Source organism: Gymnoscopelus braueri (assembly GCF_963280865.1).
Source record: "Gymnoscopelus braueri genome assembly, chromosome: 18".
NCBI classification, from domain to species: Eukaryota; Metazoa; Chordata; class Actinopteri; order Myctophiformes; family Myctophidae; genus Gymnoscopelus; species Gymnoscopelus braueri.
The window spans coordinates 37119264-37133077 of NC_137618.1; the positions used below are offsets into that span (position 1 = coordinate 37119264).

At 43.1% G+C, this 13814-nt stretch overlaps 1 protein-coding gene across 1 annotated transcript in view; it reads right to left on the reverse strand.

The window, feature by feature from the left end:
• Positions 1-639: 639 nt before the first annotated feature.
• Positions 640-13814, reverse strand: part of bin1a (bridging integrator 1a) — a gene marked incomplete at its 3' end in the record, with an annotated part of 16447 nt that continues 3272 nt past the window's right edge. Inside the window, exons 5-20 of the mRNA XM_080412216.1 lie at positions 13547-13642; positions 12751-12861; positions 12196-12288; positions 11924-12009; positions 10771-10846; positions 9938-9993; positions 8953-9000; positions 8036-8108; positions 7609-7743; positions 6670-6786; positions 5244-5264; positions 2805-3317; positions 1742-1798; positions 1489-1563; positions 971-1072; positions 640-741 (exon numbers count right to left, since the gene is read on the reverse strand). Coding sequence (XP_080268342.1) covers positions 640-741; positions 971-1072; positions 1489-1563; positions 1742-1798; positions 2805-3317; positions 5244-5264; positions 6670-6786; positions 7609-7743; positions 8036-8108; positions 8953-9000; positions 9938-9993; positions 10771-10846; positions 11924-12009; positions 12196-12288; positions 12751-12861; positions 13547-13642 — 1761 coding nt within the window. The remainder of the gene's footprint in view (positions 742-970; positions 1073-1488; positions 1564-1741; positions 1799-2804; positions 3318-5243; positions 5265-6669; positions 6787-7608; positions 7744-8035; positions 8109-8952; positions 9001-9937; positions 9994-10770; positions 10847-11923; positions 12010-12195; positions 12289-12750; positions 12862-13546; positions 13643-13814) is intronic.

Here is a 13814-nt window from a genome sequence, read left to right on the forward strand (position 1 = left end):
GGTAAAAATCCCAGGTTCGAGTGTAGCTTTATCTCTGAAAATGTCAAAATTACCCAAATGTTTTTATTTTTTAATTATAGACCCATACTATTGTTATAGTTATATTAACACTCTGGATTTTACTGTGTTTCTGCTAAACCTGGCATGGGAGTCAGTAATTGTACATTAAATGTACGTACTTTAACTAACCTTACGCCTAATCAAGGTCGGTGGAATGTGCCTTTAACAAAACATCTTTAAATGTGAAAACATTACAACGTAACTAGAGTGGTGGCAGCCACAACCCTGCTTCTGTCCAGCACAAACAGGATTTTATAAATAATTCCTCTTGTTTGGAGTGGAGCAGCAACGGCGTGGTAGCTGAGGTGCAGCAAGCCCTGTAAAAAGTGGGACTTCTGCAATGGGTAAACCTGCAAAGTAAAATCCGGAGTGTTAATTTAACTCTCCAGAGTTAAATGACACTCCAGATTTTGCTGTGTGTGGTGTTCAAAAGGGAGAAGTTAACTGAAAGAGCAAACGTCCACTGTTATCACGACGCAGCAGACCGTTGAAGTACACACGTTCAACCAGGGCCGAGTGGCAGGAAGAGGATACGAAGGCGAGGGGAGAGAAGAAGAAGAAGACGATGGAGGAATGTTTTCACAGCCTTTGGGTGAAGTTTTCAGGAAATACCCCTTTAAGAGCCTTTTCTTTGTTCTTGAACCAGTCATCCTGATTCATGCCCATCAGCCAGCCGTCGTCCTGAACACACAAACGCACAGACACCCAAACGCATACACGCACACACGCACACACGCACATGCACACGCACACGCACACGCACACACACAGGCGCACACGCACACGCACACACACACACACACACACACATACACGCGCACACACATAAAAAAAAGCAATTATTTTCAAATATATACACATACTGTATATAGACATGCATGTGTGTGTACGTGCTGTATTGTGTGTGTACCTGTTCTTCTGGGTTGTCAAAGGGAATGACTAGCACAACATCACCAGTCTTCATCTCCAGCTCGTCTGAATCATTGGCAGCGTAATCATGCATCACCTGGAGCTGTAAGACAGACAGTGTGTAGCAGGAGCTGCCCATTAGTCCGACAGCCCATTATACTGACATCTCAATAGCTCCAACAAGTGTTAGATTAGTGTGAGGTTAGGGTTAGGTATAGTTTGTTTTGTGAAGTTAAGAAGTTACGTTTAATTATAATGCACGCCGTCGGACCAATGGTACAGGGCCTCGGAACAAAGGACTAATGGCATGGCACCTGTATAGCAGAATAGGCCTGAGCATGGTGGTTAAATCGGGGGCTCGTCCGACATGGGGTTTCCCAGTGGATGGGGGGCAAAAGGGGGATAATGTAGCAGAGTACCCCTGTCTGAAGAACAGAAGCCTAATCTCTACCGTGGTCAGGGTTGATAACCCCATGCGGGAGACCCAGGTTTGAATCCAGGTGGAAACTTTGAAATTACCTTGAACAGCATTCCTGCAGGCATTGCCTGTGCCTCTGATGCTCCATTGGTCGATACGGCCACTACTGTGGGTGTCTAGACCAAAAAAACAAGAGGAGGGGGGGGGGGGGAAAGGAAGTTTCTCAGAAACATGTATTTGAAGGTGATTGTGATACAGTATCTGGCTGACATTTGGGAAAAAGGACACTTGAAATGGGTTCAGTTGCCACAATAACATCTGGGGGACTCAGTTGTAATCTATATTCACACTCACCTCCTCAGGTGCCGTTTCATCTTCTCTGACTGCTGCTGCTGGAGGAGACGATTCACCCTGTGATGTACAGAATTAGAACAGTTACGAGTCATGTTAGAAAGAAAGAGAGAGAGAGGGGGGAGAGAGAGATAGAGAGAGAGGGGGGGGGGAAATTGAGCCCACCACAAACAAAATGATCTGAATTGTGAGTTGTTTTTCTTGGAATTCCGACTTTTTGTCTTTTTGACAAAAAAAACAATTGTAACTCTGAATTAAAAAAAATCCCACACAAAAGTGGGATACAGTTACTTGCAAGTAAAACCATACATCATCGCAATTGCAAGAAATAAACATAATTTTTTTAGATATAAAGTCGCACGCACGCACGCACGCACGCAGGCAGGCACGCACGCAGGCAGGCAGGCACGCACGCACGCACGCACGCTCACACACACAGACACACACACACACACACACACACACACACAATTCAGGCTCTTTTTTTCCCCCAGTGGTTGAAACAGGCTTCCATAGGGACCAGACAAAACAAAAACAGAAAAAGATAGGTACAGTAGATGAGAAGACAGATGCACCAGAGCTATTGTATGACGGGCTAAACAGAGAAGCTGTAGTTTAGACAGGCGGCAGAGCAGGGTCAGACAGAAAACCGTACAGTACAGTAAAGACACTGTAGGTCCGGATTTGAGAAGAAATATAGTGCCGGTCAGACCCAGGCTTGTTAAAACATAACAGGCAATGTCGTCACACGAGGAACCCGCCGTAAACAGACTGTACATGTGGCGGCATTGTTCATCCAAAAATGTTCGGATTGAACTGAGTAGCTATGGACAAGTAAGTAATGTATATACATACTGTACATCAAAAAGAACCCCCCCCCCCCCCCCGGTCAATGCATCCATCCATTTAATGCATTCTAAACCTCTGCCTCTCAATATCCTTTTGTCTCCATTTCTTTCTTTATATCGTCTACCCCACCCCCACACCCCACCACACTCATCAAAAGCCGATGCATCCATTCTGTTTGTCCAGATGCATCTCTTTTTCTCCCCCTCTCCTTGGTTACCTGACCCTCCTCATCACCCTCAATGACTGCAGCCGGAATGGCTTCTTCCTGGATGGCTTCTTCCTGGACGGCTTCTTCCTGGACGGCTTCTTCCTGGACGGCTTCATGCTGGACCTCTTCTTCCTGGACCTCTTCTTCCGGGACGGCCTCTTCCTGGACGGCCTCTTCCTGGACGGCCTCTTCCTGAACGGCCTCTTCCTGGGCGGCCTCTTCCTCGGCGGCCTCGCTCTGAGCCTCAGCAGCAGGTGCTTCGTCCTCCGGGGAGGGCACCTCTATGACCGGCTGGGTCCCGTCGTCGCCCCAGCCATCTTGGGCTGCGGCCACGGGGTCGTGGCGAATCGGCTGGGTTCCGTCGTCCCCCCAGCCTTCTGCGGCGGCGGCTACTGGGTCGTAACGGACGGGCATTGTGCCGTCATCGCCCCAGCCATCTGCAGCGGCCGCCACGGGATCATAGTGGCGCTGAGGGGGAGGTTGAACATGCTCCTCGACCACCTCGGCACCAGTGTCCTCAGGCTGAGGGGCAAAATGACCGAGGGGTTGGGGAGATGAGTTGTAAGGTTTGTTTGTATGTATGAGGAAGGGGTTCAAATATCAAAAGTCAATACGATTTTAAGGCATTGGGGTGTCACAGATAAGAGTTACATACGGGCAGTGTCAATGGAAAAGTCAGTTTTTGTTAATGGGTAAAGGGGTATTATATCATGTTGTAGGTATATGGGCAGAATGGTGGGCAAGGCTCAAAGAGGCAAAGGTTAAATAAAAGCTTAATGTTTAATACGGGCAAGCAATTGTGAAACTGGTGGAATATTAATGGGGTATTCAAGGGTAAACCAGGAAAGGTTGTCAGAATGGCAAACAAGGCTCAAGGCTCACCAAGTCATAGAATTCAGTTTTTAAAAGTGGACAGAATGGATTGGGCAGGGTAATTGGACATTAAAATGATATGGGTTAATAGGAAGAGAGCCACAGCAGATGGCATTAAGTCATCACCATGAGATTCAGGGATATTGATGTGGAAGGAGAAATGATTGCCAAGAAGGGAGGTTTTCAAACCAAATTAAAAGACGAATGGAGAAAAGTAGGGGTGGCGAAGAAAGGCGGGTAGAAAAAAAAATTGCAGGCTGCTCCAATCAGAAGACAGATGCTGGCTCTTCTGTGTATTTGGCAGGCATGGTTTACTATCCCAGTTATGGAGAAGGTTGCCATGTAAGAGTAGAGGTGTCAGTCCTTTTCTGCTCTCATAGTTTATTTCCCAAGCATCAATACAGCAACTTAACGATTTCAGACACATATCTCTTACAGCCAAAGGGATGGACAAAAGGGTTAGATAATGGTCTGATGGTTAACCTGAAAGAAACACTCAGTGAAGTTGCCCAGTTGAGCTACTGTGCACGTATAGAGGTTTAGGAATCGTAGCTACTATTTGCATCGACTTAGCCATTTTTATCCCTACTGGTAGGGACTAAGAATTCTGTTTGAGGATGCAAAATGATGCAAATGACACTAACTCACAAAAGAAAGATGCTAGATTTTCAGCTTTTGTGAGCAACTTCACTTAACTTTGAAATAAAAAAACTGTCACACAGGTAATCCCTGTATGTCGCATGTAAACCATACATGTCCTGTCTGTGGAACATGTGAACATACAGGGAGATGAGGAGGACAGAGGAGAGGAGGTCGAGTATCTCCAAGGTCAATTCAGCTCCAAATCAGTCCACCATGGAAGGGATCTCAATGTCATTTCTCCATGAATTTGTGTTTGAATGAATATTAACCAATTAAGTCCTATATCTTTTGTTTACGAACATCGAAAACAGCCGATCTACAAGCTGTAAATGTTCCAGGTTGAAAGTGGTTAATGGTGTCATCTATCCAACCTTCAGTAGGCTATCATTGGTAGTTGCATATGTATACTCTACAGCTACTACAGCTGTACAGCATACTGCACAGGGATTTCTGAAGTGAAACTGAATTGACTCGAGCCACTGATGCAACTCATTCCCAAGTTCTGTTTGTGCTGCAGGACAGCTACCCCTTGCTTTCTGCACAGAGCTGTTTTCACAGCAAGCAACGGACACAAGGACGTGGTGAAGCCACAAACAGATTTCATAGGAAAACAGAGTGGCAGCCATTGAACAAGTCCCTCCTGAGTCCCGAACACATGCAACTCTTTCAAGTACTTCTTTCTGAAGGTGCTGTAGGGGTGTGCAAGTACATCAAGTGAGACTTCTATAATGGCTGCCTATGTAGCATGGTCAGTATGGATGATGATGATGATGATGATGATGATGATGATGATGATGATGATGATGATGATGATGATGATGATGATGATGATGACGACAACGACGACGACAACATGCTGGATTATATACAGGCAAAGAAGTTGAGTATAATGACGATGATGATAGTGGCACTGAAAATTTATTATATGCTTACCCACGAGTCCCAGCTTGCAGGCTGCAGAGAATAGAGTTAGCAGAGTAAGAAGGAAGCCCATACTGAGGTGTCCGACCCATCTAAACATTCTCGTCTAGCCCGGTTGCATTCACTAACACACTACAAATGCAGATCCCATGCTCTAAACCCACAAGGCCATAGCAGTAGGTCTTCAGCATAACAAGAGTACAAACAAGCAACTCATAAAAGAAGTGAAGTAGAGCTTAAATATAAATAAGTGATTCAAATTTCACACAGAAATGCCCTAAGAGCAGATAATGTATTGGGTCTTAAAGTCTTCTCTTCTCTATACAGCAGACTACTACAGTACTTTTAAACTTATCTTGAATCAATACCATTTCAGTACAAAACCAACATCATGAGATCAATAGCACTTTTGAATAGTACTGTACCTATACTGCACTTGGAATGCATTAGTACTTTTATTTACTGCAGCTTTCTCCTTTTTATGTTATTAATACCTTTTCCTCTTTTTAATGTGTTGTTTTTAATGTGACAAGCAACATGAGTTACAGAGATAATTTTTTCTCCATGTATGCCAAGTGTGTATTATGGAAGTCACAATAAAATTGATTCTGATTCTGAGTGGTCTGGAAACAAAGGACTTTCACCATACAAAGCTAAGGGCATAACATTAAGATATAGTCAATGTTTCCATTGAGGCATGGAGCAGAGTTTTTTGTGAAAAAGTAAGACTAAAGGTTACAGTGGATGGTGACCTGGCAGTAGGACTAATTCGGTGTATCCACTATTATGTTCAAACTTAAGCCTGGCCTTGAGCCTAGCTTTATTGTTTTTGTCTGCCAATGGCATAAAAATGCCTAATTCAGAAAGCAGTATATTTCAATCAGCATGACTCGCTGGTATTCATTTCTTGTGGGGCTTATGCCGTGGGTGTGGTTTAGCGGTGTCTGCTAGCAGCAGGGAAGCTAACGTTTTCCTCAGGTATGCAGGAAGAGAAGTGAGAGCACAGCAAAGTATATTGTCTACAGTTCATGCCACAATCCACCAGTGGTGGTGAACTGGACTGAAGCAGAGCAGATACTCCAGTTCAAACAAGCACAAGCTTACCAAGTGACCTCATCATGTATCCAGATATGTCTAGCTTGTTTCAAGATAGTTTAAATCATAGTATTTAGCATTTGACCAGCAATCGGCAGAGACTGTTGCCAGTTTCAATAAATATAACTTATTTCTAATGTGTGTTCCTCTAAACAGGTGAGGTTTCTGCACACAGCATATTCACCTGTTCATGTACTAAGATCTTTTGATTTAAATATATACTGAAAAAAGCTTTGAGACAACACATAATGTGTCTGGATATAAAATGACACCACTTGCTTAGCTCCTGGCTTTTACAGAGTAGGTCTGTACAGTCTATGTGGTCATGCTGTGAGTATTCCACCTGCGTGACCGCAGAGGCCGTGGGGACTGTTGTTGTTGTTGTTGTTGTTGTTGTTGTTGCTGTTTTCAGAGAGTCCAGATCCATGTCCAACAGGTTGCTCACTGCAGGACTGTCAAACTGACAACGACAACGGATATGAGGACTCAGTGGCTAACAGGGCAGCACAGAAGCAGTATAGGAATAGAATAGAATAGAATAGAATAGAATAGAATAGAATAGAATAGACGGGAAGGATAAAGAGAAGAAGTGAACAGTAGAATGGAGTATACCAGAATGAGGTACAGCAGGATAGAATAGAATAGAATGGAATAAGGGATGTTAACAATTAATCTACAATCGATTAACTGCCGTTAAGAATTTACTCAATTCAATTTATCGATTTTCAATTAATTGAATTGATTTTTTTTGGGGGGGGGTCTAGAGAAAGTTTCAGGTATGATGTGTATGTGTGTGATATCGAATGTGAGCTTACCATAATCATCCTTAATCATATTCAAGCTTTTGGAGAGAAATTAGACAGACTCCATAGAGCACTGCAGAGGGGAGGTGTGTGTGTGTCTGTGTCCAGCTGATGCTCGTTGACGCTCGTTAATGTACATCAAGGCAATTATGTTTCTGCACTAATTTTCGGTTTAATTAATGAATGAATCGATAATTCGCATCCCTAAATGGAATAGAATAGAATAGAATGAAGAAGGGAATGGTAAAGCAGAATAGAATAGAATAGAATAGAGTGAAGAAGGGTTTGGTAAAGAGGAGTTGAGAATACTAAAATGGACTATAGCAGAATGAAGTAGAATAGAATAGAATAGAATAGAAAATAATAGAATAGAATAGAATAGAACGAGGAGTTGCAGCAGGCCAGAGAAAGGTAAGAACACTGTGACCTGTAACAGGACAAGTCAGGGGAGATCCAGCAGCTTTAGACATTAGACTGACCTGTGAAGGGGAGGTGATGCTGATATCTGGCGTGTCTGCAGCAGCAGCAGCATCAAACAGGTTAATGATATTCTCCGTTTTCATCTCCTTGGAGGGCGTCGCCTTGGGACGAGGAGGAGGCGCTCCTGGCTTCAGCTACAACAGACAATAGGAGCGGATCAGTGGTTGGTACATTCAAGTCAAATATTTTGCCATCATGTAATGCCATATTTTTTCATCCCACATGTATCCAGAGTTGATATGTGTGTGTGTGTGTGTGTGTGTGTGTGTGTGTGTGTGTGTGTGTGTGTGTGTGTGTGTGTGTGTGTGTGTGTGTGTGTGTGTGTGTGTGTGTGTGTGTGTGTGTGTGTGTGTGTGTGTGTGTGTGTGTGTGTGTGTGTGTGTGTGTGTTTTCACGTGTCTGGGTGGGTGTGTACTGTACATCTACCTTGGATGGGGACTTAGGGATGGGTGGTGGCCCTGCTGGCCTGAGAGTGTGATTGGATGATTCCTCTCTGCCACTGAGTGAGTGAGAGAGAGAGAGAGAGAGAGAGAGAGAGAGAGAGAGAGAGAGAGAGAGAGAGAGAGAGAGAGAGAGAGAGAGAGAAATGTACAGAAAGAGAAAAAGATAGATGGGAGAAGAAGGAGTGCAATAAGAACAGATTAGAAGGAAGGTAATGAGGGGGACCAATGCTGGGAGAGAAACAAATACTAAGAGAGGGAGCCAGGCAAGATGGCTTCCAGTAGGAAGCTGTTACAGTATGTCATTAGTTACTGGGCATGCTCTAGGTGAGTGACACTCCAAGACGAGGGAGGTGGTCGATGCAGGCGCTGTCATGCAAGAAAAGTGACCCTCCCGTCTCTCCTTCCCTCCCTCTATCCAGTCTCTCCCCCTCCCATGCAATCAGGCTCAATCTGTGCCAACCTATGAGATCTCAGAAGTGACCGCACGGTAAAATACTGAGTGCTAATTCAACTTTGAGAGTGTTAAAGAATTGACCCGTAGGGTTTGAATTAACACTCAGGGTTCTGCAGTGCCAATGACCTGACACTGACACAGTAGTCCCAGAGCCCAAAATACCAACAAGGGTTCAGCATACACTGGCTGATACCTGGGTAACAAGACAGGTTTGCCAAACATTTGTATACAGTATCTACCACTCTGGGTCAGACTCTCAGTGGAGCCTATACTGTTTTGTTGTGCACTGACTACCAGAGAAATAATCAAGCACCGGTCCGCCTCGAACCCTCCCGAGACCGCAGGCTGACTGACAGACAGACAGATGGCCGGATAGACAGACAGATGCAGTCCGACAGACAGACAAGAGTTTTGTCACCGTGGTAACCACTGCTGTTGCTGTTTACCTCCTGGTTGCTCCTGACGACGACGCGCCACGGCGGTTACCTGTCTTGCTGCAAGGGGTGGGGAGGGGGGGTGTGGAGGGGTGGGGTGGGGCAGGGGTGTTATGGGGTGGTTTCAGGTTAATTCAAGTCATTTCACGCATCTCAGTATTTGTTAATTGGCTGAAAATATCCAATCTGCTATTTTGGGTACAGAGCTGTGAAAGGTCTGGCTATGCGAGACTAGGATTCATGTGGTTAATTACATTTGTTTAATCTTGATGTGCATGCTCTGTATGTCACTAAGAATCCCATTGTTCAGTCCTATTTTCTGGGAAGTTAAAGCCGTTAGGGGACATTAATGCCACTAACATTCAAGAATAAACAGATGGATAATCCAGTGAGCTTTCACAGTAGATTAATCTATTATATTCCACTGCAGCAGCCTGTCCTACACAATCTACTATATACTGTAGAAGGCATATTCTAACAGGAAACGCATTTACAGATTATTCTTTACTTCGTTTTTCCAAAACATTTATCAAGAGAACAATAAAAAATCTAAACAGTTCCTCTCAGAGTTGAATAATTGAAGGAGAGAGGGAGACAGAGAGAGAGAGAGAGAGAGAGAGAGAGAGAGAGAGAGAGAGAGAGAGAGAGAGAGAGAGAGAGAGAGAGAGAGAGAGAGAGAGAGAGAGAGTCTTCATAAATTGTAGCAGTGGTAGGGTTAACAGTTAATGTAATGACCAGGGCACTCTGGAAGTGTTTTGACAAAATACACAGATCAAAATACAGTTTACATTTCTCGGGCAAGAAACCGTGTTGTGATTAGTCTATAAAGACAGCTTCCAGGGGAAGTACATTATACAACAGAAGTCCTGCCCTACAGACACGTTCTGCCTTAGCTCGGTACCAGGCCTTTTTTATTGTGAGATGAGAAAAGCCCGGGAACAAGGTTACAGTATATCAATGATGTATTTTAAATCCATTGCAATTGGTCCTTACTGACCTGGTGGTGTCGGTTTTCTCCAGGTTTACCAGGACATCGTTCAGATCCTGATCCAACTGTAGGCGGGGGGCGGGTGCAAAGCGTTATAGACACAGAAAAAGGAGTGAAAGGTTGAATTTTAGTGGTCTGTACCTGCAACAGTGGAAACGAGTGACTGACAAGCCTTGAAAAATAGCCTTGTGGCATTACTTTTGTTGTAATGAGAAATGCTGCATCTGGGAATTCATCAAGACAAAGTATTGCACCATTGTGATTGTCTTTTAATGGTCACAGTGACCTACTTTTGGTATGCAACACATTGCCTTCCTTAGATGTAACCATCTATCACATTTAGTCATCCTAGGACCAGTGGTGGGAAGTAAAGTACATTTACTTAAGTACTGTATTGAAATAATTTTGAGGTACTTTTACTTTACTGGAGTATTTCCAATTTTTTATACTTTTACTCCGCTACACCTCAGAGTCAAATATTGGACTTTTTACTCCACTACAATTATTAGAAAACTTAAGTTACTAGTCACTTTGTAGATTCTGATTATTATTACAAAACGTACATTAACCATTTCAGCCCTATTTAAGCTATTTTCAAAAGATTTGTATACACTTGAAACCTGTGAAATGGGACATCCTGCATAATGGGTACTTTTACTTTTGGTACTTTAAGTACTTTTCCTTTTTTTATTTTTATTATGGATGCTCTGGACAAGATCACAGACAGACTGCAAACCTATAGACGCTGGAGGTCTGATGGGGGACTATTTTATTTGGGGGAAATAAAAAAAATCTGTTCAGCAGACGATTATTTCAGAGCATTTCAGAGTTATGAGTCTCACCCGGCTCATCTCCTTGTGGAAATTCTCCTCAAAACCAGACAAACTTCGGAAGGTGCTGACGTAGAATCCAACACGACTGGGGAGAGAGAGAGAGAGAGAGAGAGAGAGAGAGAGAGAGAGAGAGAGAGAGAGAGAGAGAGAGAGAGAGAGAGAGAGAGAGAGAGAGAGAGAGAGAGAGAGAGAGAGAGAAAGAGATATATCACATACAGTACATTCCAATGTCATTATTTAACAGATTTTGAGGATATAATCCCAAGCGTGCCCAGCTAGCTCAGTCGGTAGATCATTCTCCTTTGAATCACAAGGCTCTGGGTTTGATCCTGGGCATCGTAAACTCAGCGTATGAGTAGCACTGCTTGGCTAAGACATGTGGTAAGTATTGGGAGTGAAGACGGCCCAACAACGCCTTTATCACCTCAGGAAGCTAAAGAAATTTACCATGGAGCCGAGGATATTCTATACTGTAGAAGTACTACTTGAAAACTAAAGTACTTGAAAGTGTTCTGACTGGAAGTTTCACCACCTGGTATGGGAGCTGCTCTGCTCTCAATCGCTGTGCAATCGAGAGGATGGTGCGGACAGCCAAGAGCTGCGGAAGTGAGCTTCCATTCGGTTTATGGCGTTGCGGTCCCGTCGAAATGGGAAAGAAATACCGTAGCCTTAAGGGCAAATCAAAAAGAGCAAATACCAAGCAATCAGACTTTTGAATAAGGACAAAGAATAATGTTCTCTCTGATATATATACATATAAACGCAAATGTGATGAATAGGTTAACCGGCAAACCAGCCATGCGCGCCACAAGCCATTATAAATGTGTTTGAGAGCACAATTTAGTTTGAAATCTTGCTTGGCTGATACCAGCTTGGCTGATACCCACAATAAGCCAAATCAACCTACTTACTTACTTACTTCCTTAACCATAAAACCCATCCATCTATCCACCCATCTGTGAGTTCACCTATCCACTGAAATCCACCCACTGTTGGATGCAGTTTCTGTTGAGGCTCAGCACACGCACACGCACGCACACACACACACACACACACACACACACACACACACACACACACACACACACACACACACACACACACACACACACACACACACACACACACACACACACACACACACACACACACACACACATACCTGTTCCATAGTGAAGGTAGCTCCTCCTGAAGGTCAATGTTAATCTCCTCAAACACCTTCTGGGCTCTGTCCAACTCTTCCTCTGCCTGGAGACATGCACACACGCATGCACGCACGCAATTTTCACAATTTTCACAATTTTCAAAATTTTCCATTTTTTCACAATTTTCACATTTTTCACAATTTTCACAATTTTCACTATTTGTCATATAATAAAGAATATAGGGCTTAAGTGGTACACACAGGATTTACAGTGTGTAGAGAGTGTGTACCTGACCCCTGGACAGGCTGGTCTGGGCGTTATTATGAGCAGAAAGGATGCCCTGGGCCCAGCCTGGAGTGGCCCTCTCGAACAGAGTGGAGGGCTGCAGAGATTTTACAAAGAGGTGGAGAGATTAAGTAATAAAGAGCAATAAAGAAGTGACCAGAGAGTAAGTAAACCAGGCAAATGAAAGAATAGAAGAAAGTGGGAACATTGTGTTAAATTAGCTAAATGCTTAGTATTGTAATGCCGAAAGTGAGTTATATTACATTTATTAGTTCCCCTTGGTTTTATTGGAGGGAGGTGTGCATTAATAGTTTAGGGGCTAACATAGAGATATTCAAGGTTAGAGATTTCATTAGAGATTTCAAGGGAGTTTCTAATGATAACACAGAACCTTATTTTTTGGTCTGGACCTGAATCATTCCTTTTGGAAGATTAGCCGGCACGTCAATATGTAAATCTTTTATTATAGTAGATCAATATTGCAAAGACAAAATGGATGTAAACAATGCACATGGGGTTAATATGATATCAGTAACAAAACATAGCGTTGTTCAATTACCTTGGTAATTTTGATGCCCCCGGAATTCTTCTTTGTCTTGTGTGTGATGGAATAGGTGTGTCTGGCACTGTCAAAATCAACCAGCTTCCTGTCTCTCTTTGCAATACGAGCCTGACCAACAGAGGGAAGAGACGGGGATTAGTGACTCTGTTAATGTCACAGCACTTAAAAAGATTCTTTCATAAAACTCAGTGCCAGTGTTTCAAAATAATCCTGGTTCTTCTCTGAGGCTTTAATACAGAACTGTCATTTGAACTGTTTTAACAAATAGCTGAAGCATCTCTCAATGATGATAAGAACCCTCACAAAGGTTGATGAAATGCTGGAAGGCTTTTCATTTAAACAACGCATACAGTAAGCGGCAATAATTGATGGGTATAACTTTAGGTTTTCCTCTTATCCCCGTTGAGAGGTTTTGTCGCTCTGAAAATAGCAGATCTACAGCGCGACGTGTTGTGAGCTTGCAGATCGGCTATTTTCAGCATGCAACCAAGTATAAAATCAGGCATTACGACGCTATCAAGGTCCGCCACAATACATTTTAGTCGACTAAACCAACTGTACATTTAGTCGACTATAATCTTATGATATTTAGTTGACTAAAAGTAGACAAACACAAAACATTTCAGATGACTAGAATATGACTAAAACTAAATGGAATTTTATTCAAAAGACTATAACTAAATCTAGATTTGCTGTCAAAATCAACACAGGACCAGCCAAGAATTGCAGGACTGAGTTTTGGACTGCCACATTACATACAGTAATTTACTGCAATGCAGGATATCTAGCATACCTTGATATCAGGAAACTGTCCCAGGTAGGTGTCCATGGAGATGAGAGCATGGTCTACTAATTTCTGATGGTAGTCAGTCCAAAGCACATCACTGTCCTGCAGAATTCACATTCACATACACACACATCACATAATGGGTTAAGGATGTCTCAATAAAATTTGTATCTACAAAATGATGTTGCTACACGTACATTGCTATGCTACACAGTAAAATATTGAGTGTTGCATTTATTTTGACACTTTCAGGGTAAAATTAAGACTCTGGGTT